Here is a 21,095-nt window from a genome sequence, read left to right as displayed (position 1 = left end):
CTTGTGCTGCAAATGGCCATAGCTTCCCATGACTCAGACGACTGTCTGAGTTTAGCAGAGCTGTTTGCCCGAGGACCAAAGTGAGGTGTGAAGTTCAGGGACTATCCTTGTGCTGCAAATGGCCATCGCTTCCCATGACTCAGACGACTGTCTGCTATCAATCTTAGCCACACAGTGGGCCAATTAGGAAGTAGACATGGGGCTTTGGGAATTTCTCTACACTCCTGAAGAAATGATCACTGGAGAGAAATATGCATTACCTTCATGTGCAAAAGGCAGGTTTATAATCTAGAATAAAATATTTGTACAGTATAATACTAGTATGAATCACCTTACACACAGCAGTCACAGTTTAATTCTGTGCTATAGGCCTACTTTAATTACATGCTTGTGATTCTATCACTGGTTTTCATTTTGATAGTGGTTCACCGTTGGTGGAGCAATTTCACGCATGTTGCATCCCTGGAGTCATATCCTAGAGGATTCAGCAAAACAGGTTAAACTGAGGGTGGTTCTGAGTCAGCCCAGGTCTTGTGGTGGACAGCAGTAAGCAGAGCTGTGGACGTTAACGATGTACCAAATACAATGTATTCCTTCTATCACATCTTCTAATACACAGGCCAACCTTGCAGAAACCACCATGGCCTTCATCCTACAGACAAGGATAATTAACAGGGAAGTGGTTTGCATAAGGCCACTCAGAGAATGAATTTGAACCAAGGGGTCTAACTTTAAAGTCCATATTTTGGGGGTAATTGTGCTGTATTGCATATAGGTATTAATAGAAGAACTAAAATTTCTGTGTGCTGCATCTTAGATCAGTATATATTTCCCACCACCTACTAGGATGTGTGTGTGTGTGTGTGTGTGTGTGTGTGTGTGTGTGTGTGTGAGTCCTGAAAAACAATTCATGAATTATTCATGTCTTTGGTCTAAGTAGTACTTTGCAACTCATTTTTTGTTCCTAAACAATGTATTTTCACCTTTTCTTGCAGAAAAATCATCTGATAGCTTACTACATGCAGGCTATGTCTCTCTTTATACCTCGAAAAATAATTTCTCATATAAAATGATTATAATCTAGTGAAGTAAGTATCAAAGTCCATTTTGAGTTATGGCTCTGGATGATTCTGTCTTTCTTATAGGCAGACACCCCACCTCTGTAGATGATAACTTTCTTTATAAATCCTGAGTCTAATTGTTCACACATAGGGAAATTACCAATCTTGGCAATAGGCAGATATTTTCATTTAACTTGTGATTCTTATAATAGATTTAAGGGTTTTTTTTTTGTTTTTTGTTCATTTTGCTTTGTTTTGTTTTTGTTTTTTCAAGATAGGATCTCTCTGTGTATCCCTGGCTGTCTTGGAACTCTCTCTGTAGAACAGGCTAGCTTTGAACTCATACAAATCCACTTACCTCTGCCTCCTGAATGCTGGGACTAAAGGTGGTGGTGGCACATGCCTTCCCACTTTGTTGTTTGTGAGTCTAGAAAAGTCTGTTCCCATGATACTTGCTGGTTTTATAGTAGGCGGGAGAATTTATTTCTTTGTACTTATCAATAGGAAAATAGCTTAAGTGAAAAAGTAGAACTTGATAGCTAAATAAAAGACGACTCCGGAGTTATTCAACCTCAACTCACCGGGCTGCTGCAGTGTTCGGAGCCATCTCCCGCCCTTCCTGGAATCTCTCTCTTCGGGCTGCTCATGTTACACTCTGCCTCCTTGACCAGGAAGAGCTGCTCATCCAAAGCCTCCTTCTGCAGCTGGAGTTTCTGCACATAGCCTGTCTGAGTCTCCAGTTCCTTTTCCAGGGAAAAGATGATCCTGTCCTTGGCTTTGATTTCGTCCATCTGAATTAAATGAGACCAGGACACTTCACTTAACTATGCTATAAATAAATCCCATTTTCACTAAGGGAAGCTCACCTCTTCTTGTGATGATTCATAAAAAAAGCACCCTAAGGAATCTGGCATGTGTACTGAAACTCACGAATAACATGAAGCAAACACTGAATAATAAAAGACATTCTGTTTATCTCTCTCTATCCTCTCTGGTATACCCTGTACAGGTGTTGCCCTTCCATGTAGTGTTTGAAATGGTCTGGATTGGCTAGGAAAGGCCCAGTTTAAAATAGACCACTTGCTTTAATAAAGTGACATGCAGAATATTATACTATGATGCTTCTCAGGACAAACAAACAAAACAACAACAATAAAAAACTGTCACCATCTTTTTCAGGAACAAGCATTTGATCTTGATCCTAGCACTGATGGATACTATCAGCCAGTCATTTGCAAATGGAGACTCTGAAGTTTTCCTAGTACTGGTCTACTGATTTTCTATCAGTGTCAATTCTCGTGGTGTCTGGAGGCAGTTCTTCTAGACATTGCTGTTGTGTGGCCTCTCCTCTCCTCCCCTTCCCTCCTCTCTCCTCCCCTCCCCTTCCCTTCCCTCCCCTTTCCTTCCCATACTTCCAGGCAGACAGCGTTAGTGATCATTCTACCATTACTATCAGAAAAGCATCATTGTGACTAAAATAGAGATTAAAAATGCCTGTTAATTTTAGTCCAAATATTTACTTGTCTCTCTGTGGCATATAATTATTGATTTTAGCACTCATTTATGCTAAGCTTGGATGTGGCCTCAAATACATTAATTTTCAACTTAGGGCAGAGGTATCAGGTACCAATGGATTAGAGGTCTACTGGACTAGAACAAATTTTCTGTCCATAGATAGGGAACACACAATAAATAAAATGAATGTCTGTTGTGGAACATTAGTTTAAGATGTGTTACATTTGTTTATGCTGTGGAATATTTGTTTAATGATGCAAAGATGTGTTGCATTTTTTAAATGTTGCATTTCTTTAACTCTGTGAAGCTGTGTTACTTTGCCTGCCTAAAATGCATGATTGGTCTAATAAACAGCTGAATGACCAATAGCTAGGCAGGAGAGGCATAGGCGGGGCTGTCAGGCAGCAAGAATAAATAGACGGAGAAAAAGAAAAGAAGGAAGAGGAGGAGAAAGAGAAAGAGAAGGAGAGGAGTCTGCCACACAACTAACCACTGAGTAAGAAGGAAAGAATCGCTTCTCGGTCTTCTGGCTAAGATCAAGTATAGTAAGAAGAAAAGAAAGATACCTAGAATAAAGGGTAAAAAGCCCAGAGGCAAAATAGTATAACTTAATGAGAAATGGCATAACTTATGCTAGAACAGCTGTCTAGAAGCAAGCAAAACAAAGGCCTGGTATCTATAAGTAAGAATAAGTTTCTGGGAGCTGGGCAGCAGGTCCCCAAAGAGTTAAAAAGAAAGCTAAAAATGACTGCAACAAATTTTAAAGAGACTGTAGACACTGGTAGACACTGGGTGGAACCTTGCGTCTCATTTCACTATATTCTATGTAAATACTTAAAACAGAAATAAGAAAAGACATTTAACACAAATGTCATTCTTTCTCCTTTTCTCACATTTCAATACTCACTTTGTGAGTTTCTCTTCTGTGCCTTTTAGATGAGGAGAAGAGCAGAAAATCATCTTCTTACACAATTCCTCATTTTTCACACACTAATGCCTGGCTGTTGACTTTATGCTACAAAGCTAAATTTTAGGTTAATATTGTGGGACCACTGAACTAAAGTCTGCTCTGCTGAGGATTCAAAGAGTGTTCTATTGATTTGGGATAGAACAGCAACTGCATTTTTTACTCTTCGAAGATGGCTGAGTCACGTTAAACTGAGAGCTCATTCATTTGTCAGTGTTAAACACAGTATTCTTGCAGTTTAAAGCAGCTCATAAACTGCACATTGCTTGTTGCTTGCGATGCTCTCTAGTGAATGGCAGGTGCTAGGCTGTCAGCTGGTTAAACCATCATGGAGTCATCTCTAGTATTGTAAATTATAAATTATAAATACCATCTTTATTAATGTAAATGAAATCTCATCTCTATAGCATTGGAAGCACTAGAGTTATGCAAGTTATCTCACTTTCTAATAGTGTCCTGTTCAGTAGGTTCCAAAATCGCCATGTGCCATATGAGAACCTGAAAGGTTAATCATTTGGTCTTTGTTCCCTGCCTTGTGAGTGATGAAATCTTGATACTTTAACTTCCTCTTTCAGAACCCGTTTATCACACACTGTGTTATACCAGCTCCAAGATTATTCACACATTCTCAAGAATTTTCCAAAGTGGGTCACTGTTGAATACCTAGCAACAGAGGGGGTTGGCTCTGTTTTACAATGGTTGTGAACACACAATCTGATTATCAGAATGTTACATAGTTAACCAGTGTTCCAGTTTGTAGATGAGAAGGAATATACTGCAGAACTCTTTGGTGACTAGAAAGAACAGATCTCATTTCTTTCCCTCCAGGTCCAAAAGTGCATTATGAGGGTGAGGGCAGGTGTGGGAAAGGGAAATGAAAAGTGAAGTCAGGGACACAAATGTAAAGAAACACTCCCCCATCTTAGTCTGTTTGCACTCAATGTTGGAGCCACTCTTTGGGTGGCTTGGACCTCAGCTGGTTATTCAAGAGAATCTTGTGTCTACTTCAGCAAGGTTCTTGGAAAGAAGTAATGGGAAAATTATGACTAATTTGTAGATTTCACGCTAAAAGGCAAGCAACAATATTTAACTCAAGGTGGTCTTGAAACTCACCTACCTGATGGCTCCACAGTTCACAGTCTTGAATCCTTCAGCAACCACGGTCATTTCAGAAGCCAAGAGCAGGGCAGAGACCACCATTTCTGCACTGCCTTTGGCCTCCATTGTCAAACAGTGCAGTAGAATGAACGGCAATAAATCCCTCAGGAAGCAGGGCAACATTTAGAGTCACATCATACCACATTACTAAGAAAAGTGACACATGCTTAACATGTAAAATGTTCTATGGGAATATTTAAGTGGAAATCCTGGAGATATCACCCAAAGCACAACAGTGAAATGCCTAGGAAATGGTTCCTGAGGATTGGTAGACACAAGAAGGAAAGAATGGTTTTCCCTGAACAGTATTCTACTAAGAACAGTGGTTCTCAACCTGTGGGTTGTAACCCCTTTTGGGAGGGGTGTTGAATGGCCCTTTCATAGGGTCAAATATCAGATATCCTGCATATCAGATATTTACATTACAATTCATCACACTAGCAAAATTACAGTTATGTAATAGCAATGAAACAATTTTATGGCTGGGGGGTCAACACAACATGAGGAACTCTATTTAAAGGGTCTAAGCATTGGGATGGTTGAGAATCACCGCCTTAGAGAAACATAGTATTAAATCCTTTCTAAATGTTTTAAGCTAATCCTCAACTTTTGTATGTAGATGAATATAGATTTTCCTTCTAAGATCATGGAACAAGGTTAACCTAGAACATTACAGGACAGCACTAGATTAATGCATTAGACCGTGCATTAACTAATTTATTTTTAGCATTATGAGATATCTGTATGGCTTTTGACTTTGTATGTAAAACAAAACAAAACAAACCATTTCTGTGTGGGTTGAACTAAAGAATACTGCAAGCAGCAAGGAAGCTATTTGTGAATGACACCCAATAAAAAAATAGGATGGCTCATGATAAATATTCCTTGATTATTTGGGGGAAAGGAACCTGGTTTTAAAAGACCAGGGATTTTATAGATCCACATTTGCACTGATGAATCATTCAGCATCTTTTCAACAGTGAACATTTTCAGACAAATTGTAGAAACATCCCTTTGTCCTGCAAAATACTCAGGGGAACTTTACAACTGGGAGACCCACAAAAACGAGCCAAGGTTGGAACAGCTTACAATTTACAGTCTTTTCATGGACCGCCCAAGAACTCAGGTCGCTGCATGAATACTTGTGAAAATGGGGACTGTAAAATCTCTTACATTTTATAATTCCAGTTTCTACCAAACTACCTACCAATCTACCTTGCCTTTGGAATAGTGCAGCCCGCAAAGCCAGGGTGTTTGTTTATAGTAACAGACAACTGAACACTCAGCAAAGCAAATCACACTGAACCCTGGCAGAAAACAGTTTCTGCCCCGCTTTCATTATTTTTACTGACCAGCCTTCGAATGTCCCGTTCCGACTCCCACTTGATCTTCGAGATGGCTTCCTGGTGGGACTGATGCTCACTCCTAAGGTCCCCAGCCTTGATTTTGTCCGCTTGGATCATATTGCTCAGAGCCTCGTCCACCTGCTTCTTGGCAGTTTTCAGGTCTGTAATTTCCTGCAACAGCTTCAGACGCTCTGCATCGAACTGTTTCCGGGCCTCCTCCCGGGCCTCAATGGTGAGAGCTGTCCTTACTTTGTCACTGCTGCCGTCCCGGAGGGCGCACAGGGCAGACTTGAGTCTCTGGATCTCCCCATCCCGGACCTTCACTGTCCTTGACATTTCCTGCTCGTGCTGCTTGATGAGATTCTCCCTGACAGCCTGCAGCTCCTTCATCTTCTCCTCATGGAGCTTGGCTTTGAGCTCTGTCACCAGGACCGTGTGCTTGCGCTGCTCCAACTCACGAATCCTCTTTGCTTCTTGAGTCTTCTCTCTTTCAAGCTTTGATACCTAGAGGCAGAGGGTTGAAAGGATGAAAAAGCATGAGCCTCAAAGAGAACTCGCTCTCCCAGGCGGGATCTTGCAGCTTAGGATGCTGTGATCTCTTAATACCTTATTTATTAAAAAAAAAAGTCCAAACTACTGTGTGCTCAGAGGGAAAGGAAGCACAGGCCTTGAAGCAGAGACTACGGTGTGTAAAAGAAGGAAACAACTAAGATATTTTTCTTAACGTGTTCAGACAAATACTGAATGTCCTGGGGCCTTGTTAATCGGCACGTGATCCATACATTAGCAGTTCCAGAGACACTGAGGAGCCTGCTAGAACTGCAGAATCCCAGGTTCCCCACCGAACCCATAAATCATAATGAATATGCCTTCTAACAACTCCCTAGGTGACTGGTTTACCCAGTCAAACTGGGAGTCTTTGCTGGGGTTGTTCTCCCATTGGTGGAAAAGAGTCTATACCTACTGACTGTACAATTCTGGCTCCATCCAACCCATAAATGTAGGCATCTCTGGATAGTTCAAAGTTTGATACTGCAATAATGTGAACTAATTGGTGTCTAAAATGTTATTATACAACACCTCTCTTTATCTTACAGGAAGGGGAGAACAGATTGCTGATAATGGAGAAGGTAAAAAAAATGAAGATAATTACAATAGCAATTGATGTGGGAAGTCCTGTTATTTGTCAATAAAGCACTGCTGGCCAGTAGGAATCTAGATAGGTGGGTCTAGGAGTCCAGGAGGACTCGGAAGGAGAAACACAAGAGAGTCAACATGTAACGCCATGGGGTAGGAAGCCTGGAACTATTCTCCGGTAAGAAATATACTTAGATTAACAATTATGGGGTAATTACTTAAGTCAGAGCTAGCCAGTAAGAAACAAGCAAGGCCAACAGCTTCATAATTAATATAGCCTCCTGTGTGTTTATTTGGGACTGATGCAGCTCTAGAACCAGGCTGGCGGGAAGGCTTCTCAAAGAAAAAGCTTCTCTTTACAAGCAATGACTTTATATTTCTTTGTATAGTAACTGTGTTCCGTTCCCTGACTTGTATATATCCACATATGTGCACACTAGGCAGCCAATTAGATCACACCCCCAGAGCCTACTCTGTCCGGTTCTGTTGTAATTACAGGGCTTCAGGGAAGCTATTTCTGCATGCTGCAGAAGGTCACTTTGTACCATTCTCTAGTCTCACGCTTATCCCTTGACCTCACTGCCACCTGAGCCAAATACTCCAAGTGATGTTGTAAGAATTTCTTCTAATCTTTCACCTTTCAAGAATTCTGCTGAAAATAATCTCCAGTGCTTTGTAACCTTTCCACTGACAATGTTAGCTATTCCTACCATTTTGTGCTACTTAAATCTCTAATTTAACAGGTCACTAGGATGTGGTTAGGCCACCTCAGTAGCAGAAAAAGGTCCCTCTGTGGTCTGTGCTATTCCCTCATCCACTCAGTTCATTTTTGGAAAACCCAGCAGCATTACCCAGTTGAGTGACAGAGAGTCTCTACCTCCCCCACATAATACATTCTGATTGTGGTTTCCCCTTTCCCAAAATTTGAGAGAGTTTCAACCTACAAATGTTTGAAGAGTCAAAGTGCCTTTTAGGATCATTGTAATTACATTACAGAGTGTTTAAGATTTCACTTACCTCAGTCACTTACCTATCTTCAGCTAGAACAGTATTTTCTAAGTGAAGTAGTGTTTGCAGATCATATGATTTTTTTTAAAGCACAGCAATTAATCTCACAACGGTCATCCTGTAAGGGTGGAGACCCCAGGAGGACTTGGTAAAGCAGCAGAGAGGCATCTTCAGATGACTGTCTTCTGACCTCTCCTCAGCTTGCTGTCCAGCATGCTGGCCACTGGCTACACTGAACACTTGAAATGGTGCAAGCTTGAGATTTGTTCCATGTGCAAAACACACTCTGGATTTTGAAGATTTATCACAAGACAGAGTTTTTTGTTGATCCTTTTTTAATAACTATATGTTGAAATGATACTATTTGCATGAATTAAGTTAAACAGGCTCAATTAGGGAAAGTAATGGATTGCTTTCAATTTTTAATTTTTCAGCCAGAAGGAAATCAGGTCACCTATCTGGCATACATTTATTTGTAGTCCACACTCCATTCCTTTTGACCACTGTTGCTCCAGAGTTCTTTGGGGTTCTTCTGGGGAACTTGACTTCCTTCTCACTACTAGTGATGTTTTCTTAGGAAACCCAGGCCCTGGCAGTACTACTGTAGCTGCTCCTCAGCTCCACACTGAGTTTGGAATCCCTGTACTTCAGCCTTGCCAATCAAGTCCCTACACAGGTTGGGCTGGAGCACTTTCTAATCCCTTCCCCTTATCTGCCCCTGCTCCAGATACGAGAGAATATGCTATTTTCTGCACAAAGTATATATCTGCACCTATCTGCCCACGGTTTATTTTCCCTGGTGGCTCTTCCCTTGACTCTCCTTGGGAGAATGTGAGACTGTCCTTGGGAGTCTCACATTCCTCCTGGCCCAGCTACACAGCATCCTTTCCTGTCATGTGACCTGATTGCCTAGGATTACTCTCATGCCTACCGCCTTTGTCTTTTCTGTGCACTTTGTTGGGTCTTAGTCCACTTTTGTTTATGTTACAGGTTTTGTGCATGCCTATCTCTCATGCCCACCTCCGCTTACCCTGCTCCCAGTAGAAACTCCTAAGAGACGACCGCTGTATATCCACTGATTGCTGGCATAGCACAATGAGGAGCAAGAAGGCACAGGTGCAATTAAAGGCCATATGCCACTGTTGCCTAGCTAGCCCCACAAGCAGAGTCATGAATAATAACCCTGTCATACAGTTTAGAGAACACAGGCTTAGGGAGTTACCAGGGTAACTACGCATCCACTCACTCATCCTCTTTAAAACACTATGGTAAAGCACAGAATCTCTAACAGTGTTCCCAATGCCTCTTTTTGTTGTTTCTCTGAGCTTTTTGTTCATCTTGTTTTGTGTTTGCCATCTCTGCTGTGCTGGAACTCTATATGCAGACCAGGTTGTGCTCAAGCTCACAGAGATCCATCTACCTCTACCTCCAGTGCTGTGATTATAGGTGTGCCCCAGCATCTTCCAGCTACCTCTTTGTTCTTGACAATCTTCTCAGAGTAAACAGAAAATGATATCTACCAGGAATGAGGTAAGGAAACTGGAGCCCATAAACCAAACTGTCTCTGTCTTTATGAATAAAGATCTACTGGAACACAGACATTCACGTGTTACTTAGGGCTGCTTTAATAACACAGTGATTGAGAACTTTGAGAAACTGTCTGGCCCACAACCCTAAAATATTCAGTGTCTTCCACTTTGTAGGAAGGTTTGTTGATTTTTGTTCTAGATAATGTATTTATTTTTAGAGGGAGGTTTTTTTTTCTAATTTAGAAATTCAGTTTAACTTCCCTATAAGACATCAGAAATACGCCTTTAACTTTAGTGAGGAGAGCTTGTTCCTCCTGAGTCTTAGCAGTAAGTGTTTGCGGTAGCACTGGGAAGAGCATAATGACTACAAGGCTGCTGCGTCACAAGGTACTAAGGGAAACAATGCTTCATAGGGCAGTGACAAACTATAATGAAAATGGACAATGGGTAAGGTTTCACCATCTAAGAAAAGTGTTAAAAATACCTGCAATAGATATTTCCAGGACTCTGTTTAAAATGCATGGGAAAGGAGCTGGAAAGATGGCTCAGGGTTTAAGAGTACTGGCTGCTCTCCCAGAGGACCCAGGTTCAATCTCTAGCACCCGCAATAGCAGCTCACAACTGTCTGCAATACCAGTTTCAGGCAGTTATAGCCAACATCCTAACACAGGCATACATGCAGGCAAAACACTAATGCACATAAGATAAAAGTTATTTTAAAAAATGCATGGGGAAATAGAATCAGCTATAAAGCGCTATGGTGTATAAAGCAATATTAGATATGACAGGAGACACTCTACCCTAAATGACTTATGTAAGATTCTCTCCAGGTACTTAACATAGCATCTCCTTGTGATTCTGTCTGTGACCGTGCTGTTTCTCCCATATTATAAATAGTAATCTTTCATGTGTGTCAGCAAGAAGGAAGATTAAAGGAAGAAAAAAGACTATGAAAATACAGCTGTGTGGAGAATATATTCCAACCCAAAAGAGAAAGCTAACATAAACAGAGGCTGGTCATGGTGCCAATCACTTGGGAGAATTCACAAAACAAAGAAACAGTTCACATTTGTTTCAGTTGCCACGGAAACTGCGTTATTTGCAGGATTTCTTGACATGACTTGTTTTCCCTTTAAGCTCCTCCGGGAAAGTGCTTCATTTTGAGGGAGAGCCAAAGGATGCAATTTGGGGGATGGACATGAGAAGCCATAACAATTGTGTGGATGAAGTCTTTTTCGGAACTTACTTATACAGATTTAGGCATTAAGGCAGAAGATTTCAATCTCTTAATATAAATCTTGATATGTATGATGACACAAAAGAGCTATTGCTGAGTAAAATGCACAGTGATATTTTGAAAAGGAGAAAATTATTTAGTGAATGGAAATCATGTTGAGCAGTGAGGGTATATTGCATGGATGACTTAAGTTCAACCATAAGGGAATGGCGTCCTCAAGTGTTTTACTGTAGTCGTCACCTTTCAAAATAGGCATTGTACGTACTAGTACTTCTGGCCTCCAGGCCAGTCCTGTGATATTTGTTTCCCCACAATCTCAGGGGAGAAAGTGGTGAACAATTTCTCCATGGGCACAGAAATTAAACCAGTGTGGCCAAGAGCCAAGTCTAGCCTACAGCCCAGGCCTGACTCCTCTCAATCTTTGGGCAAACTCCTTTACCTCTGTCAGTCATTTTTCCCATTGGCATATTGGGATGATGTTCTCTTTCTCATCTGGTTGTGGTAAAGATTACTCAATGTATCAAGGGCTAGTGACTAAGCAACAGTAGACACTATCATGTTCATTTTGAAAATATTGTTACATATGGTAATAGATTATACAGTGTTATATCTAGCCACCACCAACAAAAATGCAAATGCCCATATGTATGACTAACATTGCTATACCACATTAAGACTGTAGTAACTGCTTCCCAAACAGAAAGAAATGTCCAAAGGGAAACATGGGTTTCCTTGGGATGCCTTGAGTTCCCTGGTGTTGGTGACATAGGGTCTTGACTTGAAAGATATTTAGAGTGAGCATGGCCATAAGGAGTAGGGGAGGGGATGGGAAGGCAAGGACAGGGGATCGTGAACAAGGCTGTGAAGATGAACTTTCAAATCCTTTCTGCCCTGGAGATTCTATGGGAGGAAGAGATTACTAAGAAAAGCTAATCCCTGTGTTAAAGGTTTCAATGGGACACAAGGAGGAGTCATGACCGCTTTATGCTGAGTTCACACTGTGTTTTCTGTCAGTAATTCCAGTCTAGCCTTCAGAAATGCCTGTGTAAATTCTGCCAAGATAAACTTGGCAGTGACGGGAGTTTTAATGCACTCTTAGAAGTCGGGGTTTAAAACTCAGAAGGGAGTTAAGGGCAGGAAAGGGCTATGGGTTATCTAGAGGGTTCCAGCTATCTGAAGCCAAGGCTTGGATTATCTGCTTTGCATGTTCCTGGAGAGTAAATTCACAACCAGCAGGGATTAGCACTGGGCCTAGGCTTTCTGAGAGGGGAAGCAGCAGGAAGCAGGCTGCTTCTATGGAAAACCTTTCAAGTCTCTTCTCTCCTTTCCTCTTCCACTGCCTTCCTATCTCCGCTCCCCTTCCTTCCCCTCCTCTCCTTCCCTCTGCTCTAGTATCTTCTTCCACACAGTTATACTTCTTGAGAACAAAAGCAGAGGTGCAGAGAGGAAACACTGTTACTCCAAATTTGAACCTCGAACCAGAGGCTCTGAGAATGGAGGATAGAGAAGGCTGCATGTGCTTTTTTAAGAGGTGGGGGTGGGCAGCCTTAACGTGGTGCCACCATGAAGCAAGTGAGCTAAGCTCATTTTCTTCCCCTGGTGAAATCAGAATGGTACCCACAGGCTGTCTTTGTCCCAAGGTACTGTGACGACCAAGAGGTCAGGTATCACATGCTTTGCAGTCTGAGGGATTGTGCTCAGCTTCTATTTGAAACCATGGCTTCCCAGGCCCTGCAACTGGGGCTGGCTGGCTGCAGCCTGTGCCTCAGAACCCTGTTCTCTACGCCCATGCCTTCTGTCACCTCACCCATACTGCTCATTAAAACGGTATCCTAGCTCTCAGGGAAGGCACATTCCCTGGTGAAACCATAGCAATCCATGGTGAGCATGGGATTTTGGCCCCATGGTATCCATAGACAGGAAGATGGCCATGTATTTGGTGGCTTAACAGTACTGGCTCAAAGAAAAGACAGGCTTTTTCCAGTAAGGTCTGGACTTTCTTACCCAAATACTACAATACTAATGGAGTCAGGCAGGTTCATTTAGGGAGCAGCTTTGAACATGGCATGCACACCAGGTAGGTACTTTCTTCATACAAACGGAAATAGCAACAATGTCTGCCTGAGCCGGAGGAACTGGGGGTCAGAGAAGATAATGGCACAGCACACTTTCCATGCTTGACACCAGCTAACTCCTCCTGCCTGCCCTCACTCCCTGGCACACTCACCTGGAGCAGTCCCAGTTGACAGATGAGGGAAAAAAAGCAAAGGGTGTCCCGAAGACCTGCACAAGATCACTCAGCTGCTGAGTGTCAGAGCTGGAACTGTGCCAGGATGAAGTGTGCATGTTGGAGCGTGTGATGGATAGTGTACATTGGGCAAGTTGTAGCCAGCTATTTATAATATCAACCAAAGCACTTACGATGGACTCTGTTCTCTGCACCCTGGGCATTCTGCAAATGCCAATAGCATTTTGTGATTTGCTTGGAAAATGAGTAATGGCCCATCACCCCTAATGTTTTCAGGCTTTACTCCATTCCCTCCCAGTAGCTGAATTGTCATTTTCTAGTAAAAGCCTCAGGGCTAAACCAGGAGTGTACATTCTTACCTTGGCTTTGATCATTTTTCTCCCCTAGAGCCTGCTCCTTTGAAAACACAATTGTATTTATCTATAATGAAATTGCTTTATGATTCGTTTGCCCTCCACTGTCCCTTTGCTGCAGAGAGGCTTTGCTCTAATGTTGAGGTTGTAACTGACTGTGAGGGAAGGAGAGGAGGGCAGGGTACCAAGGAGAGGGGATGAGAAGATTCATTCTTGTCTAAGAGGCCTACTGCCGAAGCCTCATCAGAGAAAGAGGGATGACACATGCCTGCGTGAGTGGATGCTGTCCCGGGCACTGGAAAACAGGCAGCTTTAATCAAATTCAAGAGTTGCGCATTTTAAAAAGCTTGGACCTCTGGGATACTGGCAGTGGTGGGATCTCTTGGGATCTTGTGTGTGTGTGTGTGTGTGTGTGTGTGTGTGTGTATGTGTGTGTGTGTGTGTGTGTGTTTCCCTTATCCTAAGCATTCCTGTAACCTCCATTTGTTATTTACTAAAAGGAGCCTGTCTCCCTTCCAATGTTACTTTGCCCCAGGGAAAATGAAACTGAATGAACCAGATGCTGGCAAGACCTGGAAAAGCTCTTACAGTGAGGAACTAACCCTCAAAACCCAGTCCCTCTCATCTGAATCTCCAACGCTGTTTCCCTATGTCACTTACTTAACCCATATCATGAGTTGTGGGTTGAGGGACCTCAGTTTCTACTGGGCTCTCCAAGGCTACTTTTTTGCAGTGATGTGTGAGAAACGGATAGACAGGAACAGACACAGCCACCAAAGTGACAGTTAGAGCCAGTGAGACACCCAAGTCTGTTTCCAAGAAGAAGGAAAAAGCAGAATGCCCAGAATTTTGATTCACACATCAGTGTTTTCTAAATGTTAGAACATGCTTCTCTTTGTTCCATGGGGATACAAATGTTTCCTTCATGAAGTTTACACTGGAGTTTACTAATAAAGCCTGAACTTAGCTGACATAGGAAGAAACAGCCTCCAGCTGACTCGGAACTCATTCGTTATTTCATAGAAGTGGGGTAAAACAGGCTTGGGGTAAAATTAAATTGATAGAAGAGGATGATGAGACAGTGAAATAAGGTATTTGTGAGTTGGTGATCAAGAATGTTTTTGGAGTAACAGTTATCTGTGGACATGGCTATCTCTGGGATGCAGGCATCAGAGCCCACGATTCAAAGGAATTGCTGAGTTTTCTGCCCATGAAGACAGTCAGGGCTGGCTGGAGCCATGACCCCCAAGCAGCCCCTGCTCACCTTGGACTTCTCTTGATGCAGTTCTATCTGAATGTCTGTGAGTTTGGTCCTGAGGTCTTCGTTGGCAGCTTGAAGGGCGACAATGAGGGCCTCGGGCTTCTCGCCCTTATTTCGCCCTTTCTTGGACATTGTTCCTTTCTAAACGGAGTCTTTTGGGTTTTAATCCTCTCAAACAGGCACTGCCATGTTACTGTTTCATTTCGCAGAGTGAGATGTTGTAGAAACTACTGCGTGGTGTTTCTTGCTAAGGTCTTCTCAGCCGCTGTCCCAGAAGCCCTAGGGAGAGATAGAGAAAACAGTGATTGGTGAAGAAATGAATTTGAACCAGTCCATCCAATCCCATCTCTAAATGCCATCTCCTAAGGCCTTTCTGTGTCTAGAACCTATTCTACATTATATTTTGTAGCTAACTCACAGTGACTTTCCAACTACACTACCATCTACTTAGAATCCTTCACCTGAAGAGTTTTCTCATTGCCTAGTGGCCTGTTTGAGAACACCAACACATTCTTCTGTCTTTTCTCTGTGTTACTCATTGATAAACATCCTTAAAAGGAGGCACAGATCTGGAGATGTCTTGGTACTTGTACCTCAAAAATAAGAAAATAATATATATGTAGCTGGATAGTATTCACTGGTTAAGATTTGAACAGTGAGGAATAACTAAGTGGATTACTGCATTGAGTCACTCACTCAGTTACTATTGTTACAGTTACTTTTAAATGCTTTGCTAGTACAATATGTTATATTTTTAAGTCAGATTTCTATGACAGAAAAATAAGTCAACGCCCCATTTACCTACTATCTCCTGTCTACCAAGTTTCTGTCTACATCTATCAGTCTGTCCGTCTGTCTACCCATCCATCCATCTATCCATCCATCCATCCATGTATCATCTGTCTATCTGATCTATACCTACCTACATTCAGCATCAGCACTGATATCTATCTGATCTCTCTGGTAGATGTTTTGATTGCTTCATTTTTTTCTTTGACACAAGGTCTCACTATATATCCCTGGTTAGTCTAAAACTGGCTTTGTAGACCAGGCTGACTGCAAATTCACAGAGATATACCTGCCTCTGTCTCCCAAATGTCACTGCTAGTATTAAAGGTGTGTGGCATTATGCCTGACTTTAATATGTGTTTTTATAAAACAGACATAAAGTATTTTACAAGTATAGAAAAGTACCTTTCTTTCTACCTTCCCAACCTGTAAGGAAGTGTGTTGGAAGACAGAATCTTTAGCCTAATACATAAGGAGTGGATGGGTGCTAACATATGTCAGCACAGGTTAAATACCCTGGGTCAAGAAAAGGGCAGGTGCTGTCACATAACAGAAAAAAGTCACAGAGACTATTGTGGGGAGGAAGAAGATCTAAGCATGGTCCTAATTTGGCTAGTAAGCACTAACGGTGGAAATGGTAGTTGGTAGGAGACTCAGAATAATTCCAATTTTGGGGTATAGGACTCATCTTCCAGTAAGCAGTGCAGGGGATGCTGATGTCTCTGTTGAGTATCTAGGTTCAGATGAGGTCATTCTGGTGACAGAGCGGGGAGAGACAGAGATGTGATACTGGAGCAGAGGTTGCTCAGTTTGTTCAGGTAACGCAGATCTAACAAGAACCCTGACAAAAGGAGAGAGTACAGGGAGGTTCATCTTAACTACCAGTCCTTAAATGCTGCACTAGAAGAAAGGGAACGGAGAGAGAACCATGAACATCCAACTGTTACCATCAATGAGGAGGACAGGAGACTAGGGCTTCTCCAGGATGCTTGCAGTGAGTGATTGGGTGGTGGTGCACTGAGATCTCAATGAGAACTAAGAGACTTCTTCCAATCTTCCATGTGGTCCAGCAGCTGCTGCTCTCCACACATCATGGTATTTGGCTTCAAGGACTGGGATCCTGAGTTGGGTGGCATCATTTACAAACACTGTAGCTGTGCCCCTTGGAGTGTCCCCAGCATCCAGGGGCACTCAGAGAAGATGGGATTGGGGCAAGAGAGAGCAAACTCGCCTACACAAACCATGGAATGATAAAGCACATTCCACAATGGCATTTTTATGAGAGCCAAGAACCTGTGGTTATACAGGCTATAGGCCCCAGAAGACCATCAACTGCAATTGCTCTGTTAAAAGGACATAATATTAAACTGAGCCCAAGTTATTTGCTGTTACACCAGCATCTCTCAGATCTCATTAGGGAAGGCTGTTTTATCAGGAGATGGTGATTGACAGAGACTCACAACTAGTCCAGGAGTGCAGAATAAGAGACTGTGGAGTGCTCAGCATTAAATGAGACATCAGTACCACACCAATAAAACCATGTACTTAGGACACAATGGGGTAATTACATATCATACTGCATAGTGTAATGTCTATCTGACACAAGCTAAAGTCAACTGAGAGAAGGAACCTCAATTGAGAAAATACCTCCATAAGACGTGCTGTACAGCAAGCTAGTAGAGCATTTTCTTAATTAATGATTGATGGGTGAGGGCCCAGACCATTGTGTATGTGTCCACCTCTGGGCTGGTGGTGCTGGATTCTATAAGAAAGCAGGCTGAGCAAGCCATGAAGAACAAGCCAGTAAGCAGCACTCCTCCATAGTCTCTGCATGAGCTGCTAACTCCAAGATCTTGCTCCTGTTTGAGTTTCTGTCCTGACTTACTTCAATGATCAACAGTGATTTGGAATTGCAAACTAAATGAACTCTTTCCTTTCCAAGTTTGCTTTGGTCACAGTGTTTCATCACAGCAATGACAACCCTTAATTAGGACATATATATGAACTCACAGAGGTTGTGGCTGCATGCAAAAACCCACACAAGCTCATGCCAGACAAAATCCCAGTTGTTGTGGTGGTGGTGGGGTGCACAAAGTCCCATTGCTAGCTGCAGAGCTCAAATAATTGATATCTACTAGGAAAATGAAACTTAGTTTTTGCTTTTTGTGTTTTGTTTTTAAGGGCACAGCCCTTGGTAGGTGAGCAATGTTTCAGTGGATGGCCATAACACCATGAATATACAGGCAACACAAATTGGCCTTAATAGTTTTTTTAAAAAGTGAAGATACAAGGTTAAGTGGAGATGATGGAGGTGGGAATGGACTTAAAAGGAGTTGGAGGTGTAGAGCCAAAATACATTTTATGAAATTCTCAAGCATTAATAAAATATTATTTGAAGACTGTCTAGTCTACCTTTACTGAGGCTGGCTTTTAAAAGTGGCTATGAAGCATCCATGTCACTCCTATCTAGTGCTGGCTTCCAGTTTTTATAATGGAATTTGCATCTGCAGAGACAAAATGCATTCTAGGAAGCAATGAACAGATGAATGGTCACAGCACAGGTCCAGATTAAGAAGGCAAGAATGCTTTCCAAATCAGCTGGTATGGGAGCCAAGCCTGAGTTGCACTGCTTCTCCCTAATGCCTGGCACTGTTCCACAGACAAGTTCACTGATCTACTCCAATCAAACCCTTTTTGGCATTTACCCATGTTTTAGACTGACAATAAAAAGCTTAGTTAAGCTGGAAGATGCTCAGGTAGGAAATGACAGAGCCTACACTCAAATGCATATCTATCAGTCTCTGAACCTTATTTAGGCTAAGGTAATACTTTCTTAAAGAGATAGCAGGATTCTGACATAGCTGCCATCAGGCTACAGACAGAGAGAGTACAGAATACAAATTACATCTGAGCCTTAATGAGATGGAATGATAGGAGTTAGTCAAGACCCTAGAATTTGAAATCAGAAAAACTGGCTATTAGTTACGTTTCCTTGTATATTCTTGAGCAATTGAATTTTCTAAGCTTCTACATTCTTTCTGAAAATTGGGACTATACCATACTCACCATACTGGACTCTTTCAAAGAATAAGTGCATTGGAGTGTGTGATGAGAACAACAGCAAATATTGCTCTTATTGTCATATTTATGGTTCTTCCAGGACATAACACCTTGATAAACACCAGCTAAACCATAAAGGGAGGAACCAAATAATTTATCACTCCTTTGTTTTAAAAAGACGGGGCAGGGAAGGTGGAGAGACCCTGGAAAAGAGCAAGGGAATTCAGGCTTATGCTTGCAGGGAAGTGAGGCTGTCATTGACAGGCTAAGTATTCCCAGGGGTCTTTAGCTTTGTGGCTGCTTCTGGCTCGAGCTAGAAGCTGAATAAAGTCGTAATTAACCTCACGCTTTCCACTAAGGCTGCTGCCTCTGAGTTCTGATTGGAAGGCAATGTGATATGAAATAGCTGGAGTTCACATGTGTGCAGCCAAGTGCTCCAGCAGTTCTGCATAATTGATACTGGAAAATGTCCATCCCGAGGATGCTGGGAGAGCTTGTCTCAGCCTCTCTTCTTCCCAAAGTTGATGCTTTTGAGTGAGGTGGTGTCAGTGTTTAAAATGTCCACATTACACTTGAATACATTATCCCTAGCAGCCAACAGAGGCATGCTACGTCCCCTTAACCCCTCCCCAAATACAGATGTGTTGCACTGTGTGCTCATGAGCTAGGCGCAAAAATGTAAAACAAAGGGCTGCCACTTTAATCATTTTAACTCTGGAGATCTAGTTCCCATGTGAGTAGGGATTGTTGTTGTGTATTTGGAGGTGAAGGGTAGCTCTCGCATCCATTACACCTGTGTTAGGTGTTGATACTTAATATAGTAGTCATTATGCATCTTCGGGATGGCAAACTGTTAGGCTTTTATGTTTGTTTTGTTAAGCTCTAGTGTCTCACCAAACTGACTTCTTTTTCACATACAATAGCAAATATTAAGAATTACAGTTCAATGTCATCAGTACAAAGAATATTATATTCATACAACACAAACAGCATTGTTGATGAGTTTTTTATATGTCCTGTCAAAATTTCATTTTAGAATCACATTTATAAACTGTAAGGATGTAAAGAGCTCTTGCCACACACGTAAGAAGGATCTATTCTCTCTAAGGGGGATTTCCAAGGATGTCCAGTGGAAGCAGTGTCTGGTGGGAGGTCAAGGCCCAGGCAGGTGACAATTGTCTACTGCAAAGTTTTCAGTGTGGTCATGTAGTTCTCTGCTTGACTTCCCCTTTCTTCTCTCATTTCCTGGGTGAAATCCCTTCAGTTTTACCCTCCAAAACCAGATCAAATGTCACTTCCTGCCTCTCTCCACGCTTTTTCACTCTACCCTGCCGTGAAATAAATTGTTCCCAAGCCTGGATTTCTGCTTTCACTTTGAAGGTATGTTTTGTAGCAGGTGTCACTCATTAGCTATGTTCTCATTAATTTTCAAATGATTAATGAGGTACCTGGGACAGGACATACGCATACTTCGAAAGCAAAGATGTCTGTCCTTCCTGAGGAGTGGGGAAGCCAGCAGCTTAATAACTGTGACATTTGCTCAGACAACAGAAGATAAGAATCATAGAATGCACCTAGGGAAGGTGAGAGAGATAAGCAAAAGAAAGTCAGCCATATAGTCGTTAGAATGGGAAGGAACGTTCTAGACATAAGTATTGGATATGAAGTTCTCCAGGTAAAAAGGAATATGAAAGATGGTGGAGAGAAAAACACTGCAGGAGATGCATGAGTGATCAGAAAATAAGCAAAAGATGAGATTTGAGAAGGCGACAGGGACTAGAGGGCCAAAAGCTACCCTAGGGTTTAAGACATAAAAAGAACCGGACAGAACTGGATTTTCATGATAACCCTCTGAAAATGAGGGACAGAATGGGCTTCAGGGGTTGTTGAAGGCTAAATGAGTCAGAGACTTTCTCTGAGACCTCTATATGCAGAGAACAAACATAGCTCCTTCTCTGTAACCAAAGCGGGCTTGGCAGCCAGTCATGGCCTGGGACCAGGGCCTTGTGGGAACTGAGACTTCAGATCCTGAGAACTCAAGTCTTTCTACCTAATGGACTGTTGTCATCAGTTGCTGCATCCGTGATGCTCTTGAGATACTCTGCATTCCTTTTGTGCAGCATTGCTTGGTTAACTTCCTGCTGACACCATCCCATTGAGAGATAGCTTTCTGTTGATTCTGTCCCACTTTCTCCCTGCAAAATGTATACAAAATAGTGTACTTTTTAAAAAATAAACTTGCTTGAATGAATCATCAGCTGCTTAAGGCCTTCTCATCCCAAACTTCCCTATTTTCTTCTTTATATTCTCATTCCTTCTGGTCATCATCCCCCTTAGGACCCTGTCACTGAAAATGACTAAGGAGTTAGGAGACTGTGGCCTGCTCATGGTTATGTAACTACTCATTTTATTTCTATTTTTGTGCT

The 21,095-nt window shown here is 42.1% G+C and overlaps 1 protein-coding gene across 2 annotated transcripts in view; it reads right to left on the bottom strand.

The window, feature by feature from the left end:
• The window catches only part of Jakmip2 (janus kinase and microtubule interacting protein 2), a 142,699-nt gene that overhangs the window by 35,874 nt on the left and 85,730 nt on the right, over window positions 1-21,095 (bottom strand). For both annotated transcript variants that reach the window (XM_005069166.4, XM_013112736.3), the window contains exons 2-4: window positions 14,824-15,099; window positions 6,054-6,551; window positions 1,643-1,852 (exon numbers count right to left, since the gene is read on the bottom strand). In XM_005069166.4, coding sequence (XP_005069223.1) covers window positions 1,643-1,852; window positions 6,054-6,551; window positions 14,824-14,952 — 837 coding nt within the window. In that variant the 5' untranslated portion in view covers window positions 14,953-15,099. The remainder of the gene's footprint in view (window positions 1-1,642; window positions 1,853-6,053; window positions 6,552-14,823; window positions 15,100-21,095) is intronic.

The sequence above is a fragment of the Mesocricetus auratus genome, unplaced genomic scaffold (assembly GCF_017639785.1).
Source record: "Mesocricetus auratus isolate SY011 unplaced genomic scaffold, BCM_Maur_2.0 Super-Scaffold_6730, whole genome shotgun sequence".
Lineage (NCBI taxonomy): Eukaryota > Metazoa > Chordata > Mammalia > Rodentia > Cricetidae > Mesocricetus > Mesocricetus auratus.
The sequence above is the reverse complement of the archived record's forward strand: the minus strand, read 5'-3'. Positions and strand labels throughout refer to the sequence as shown.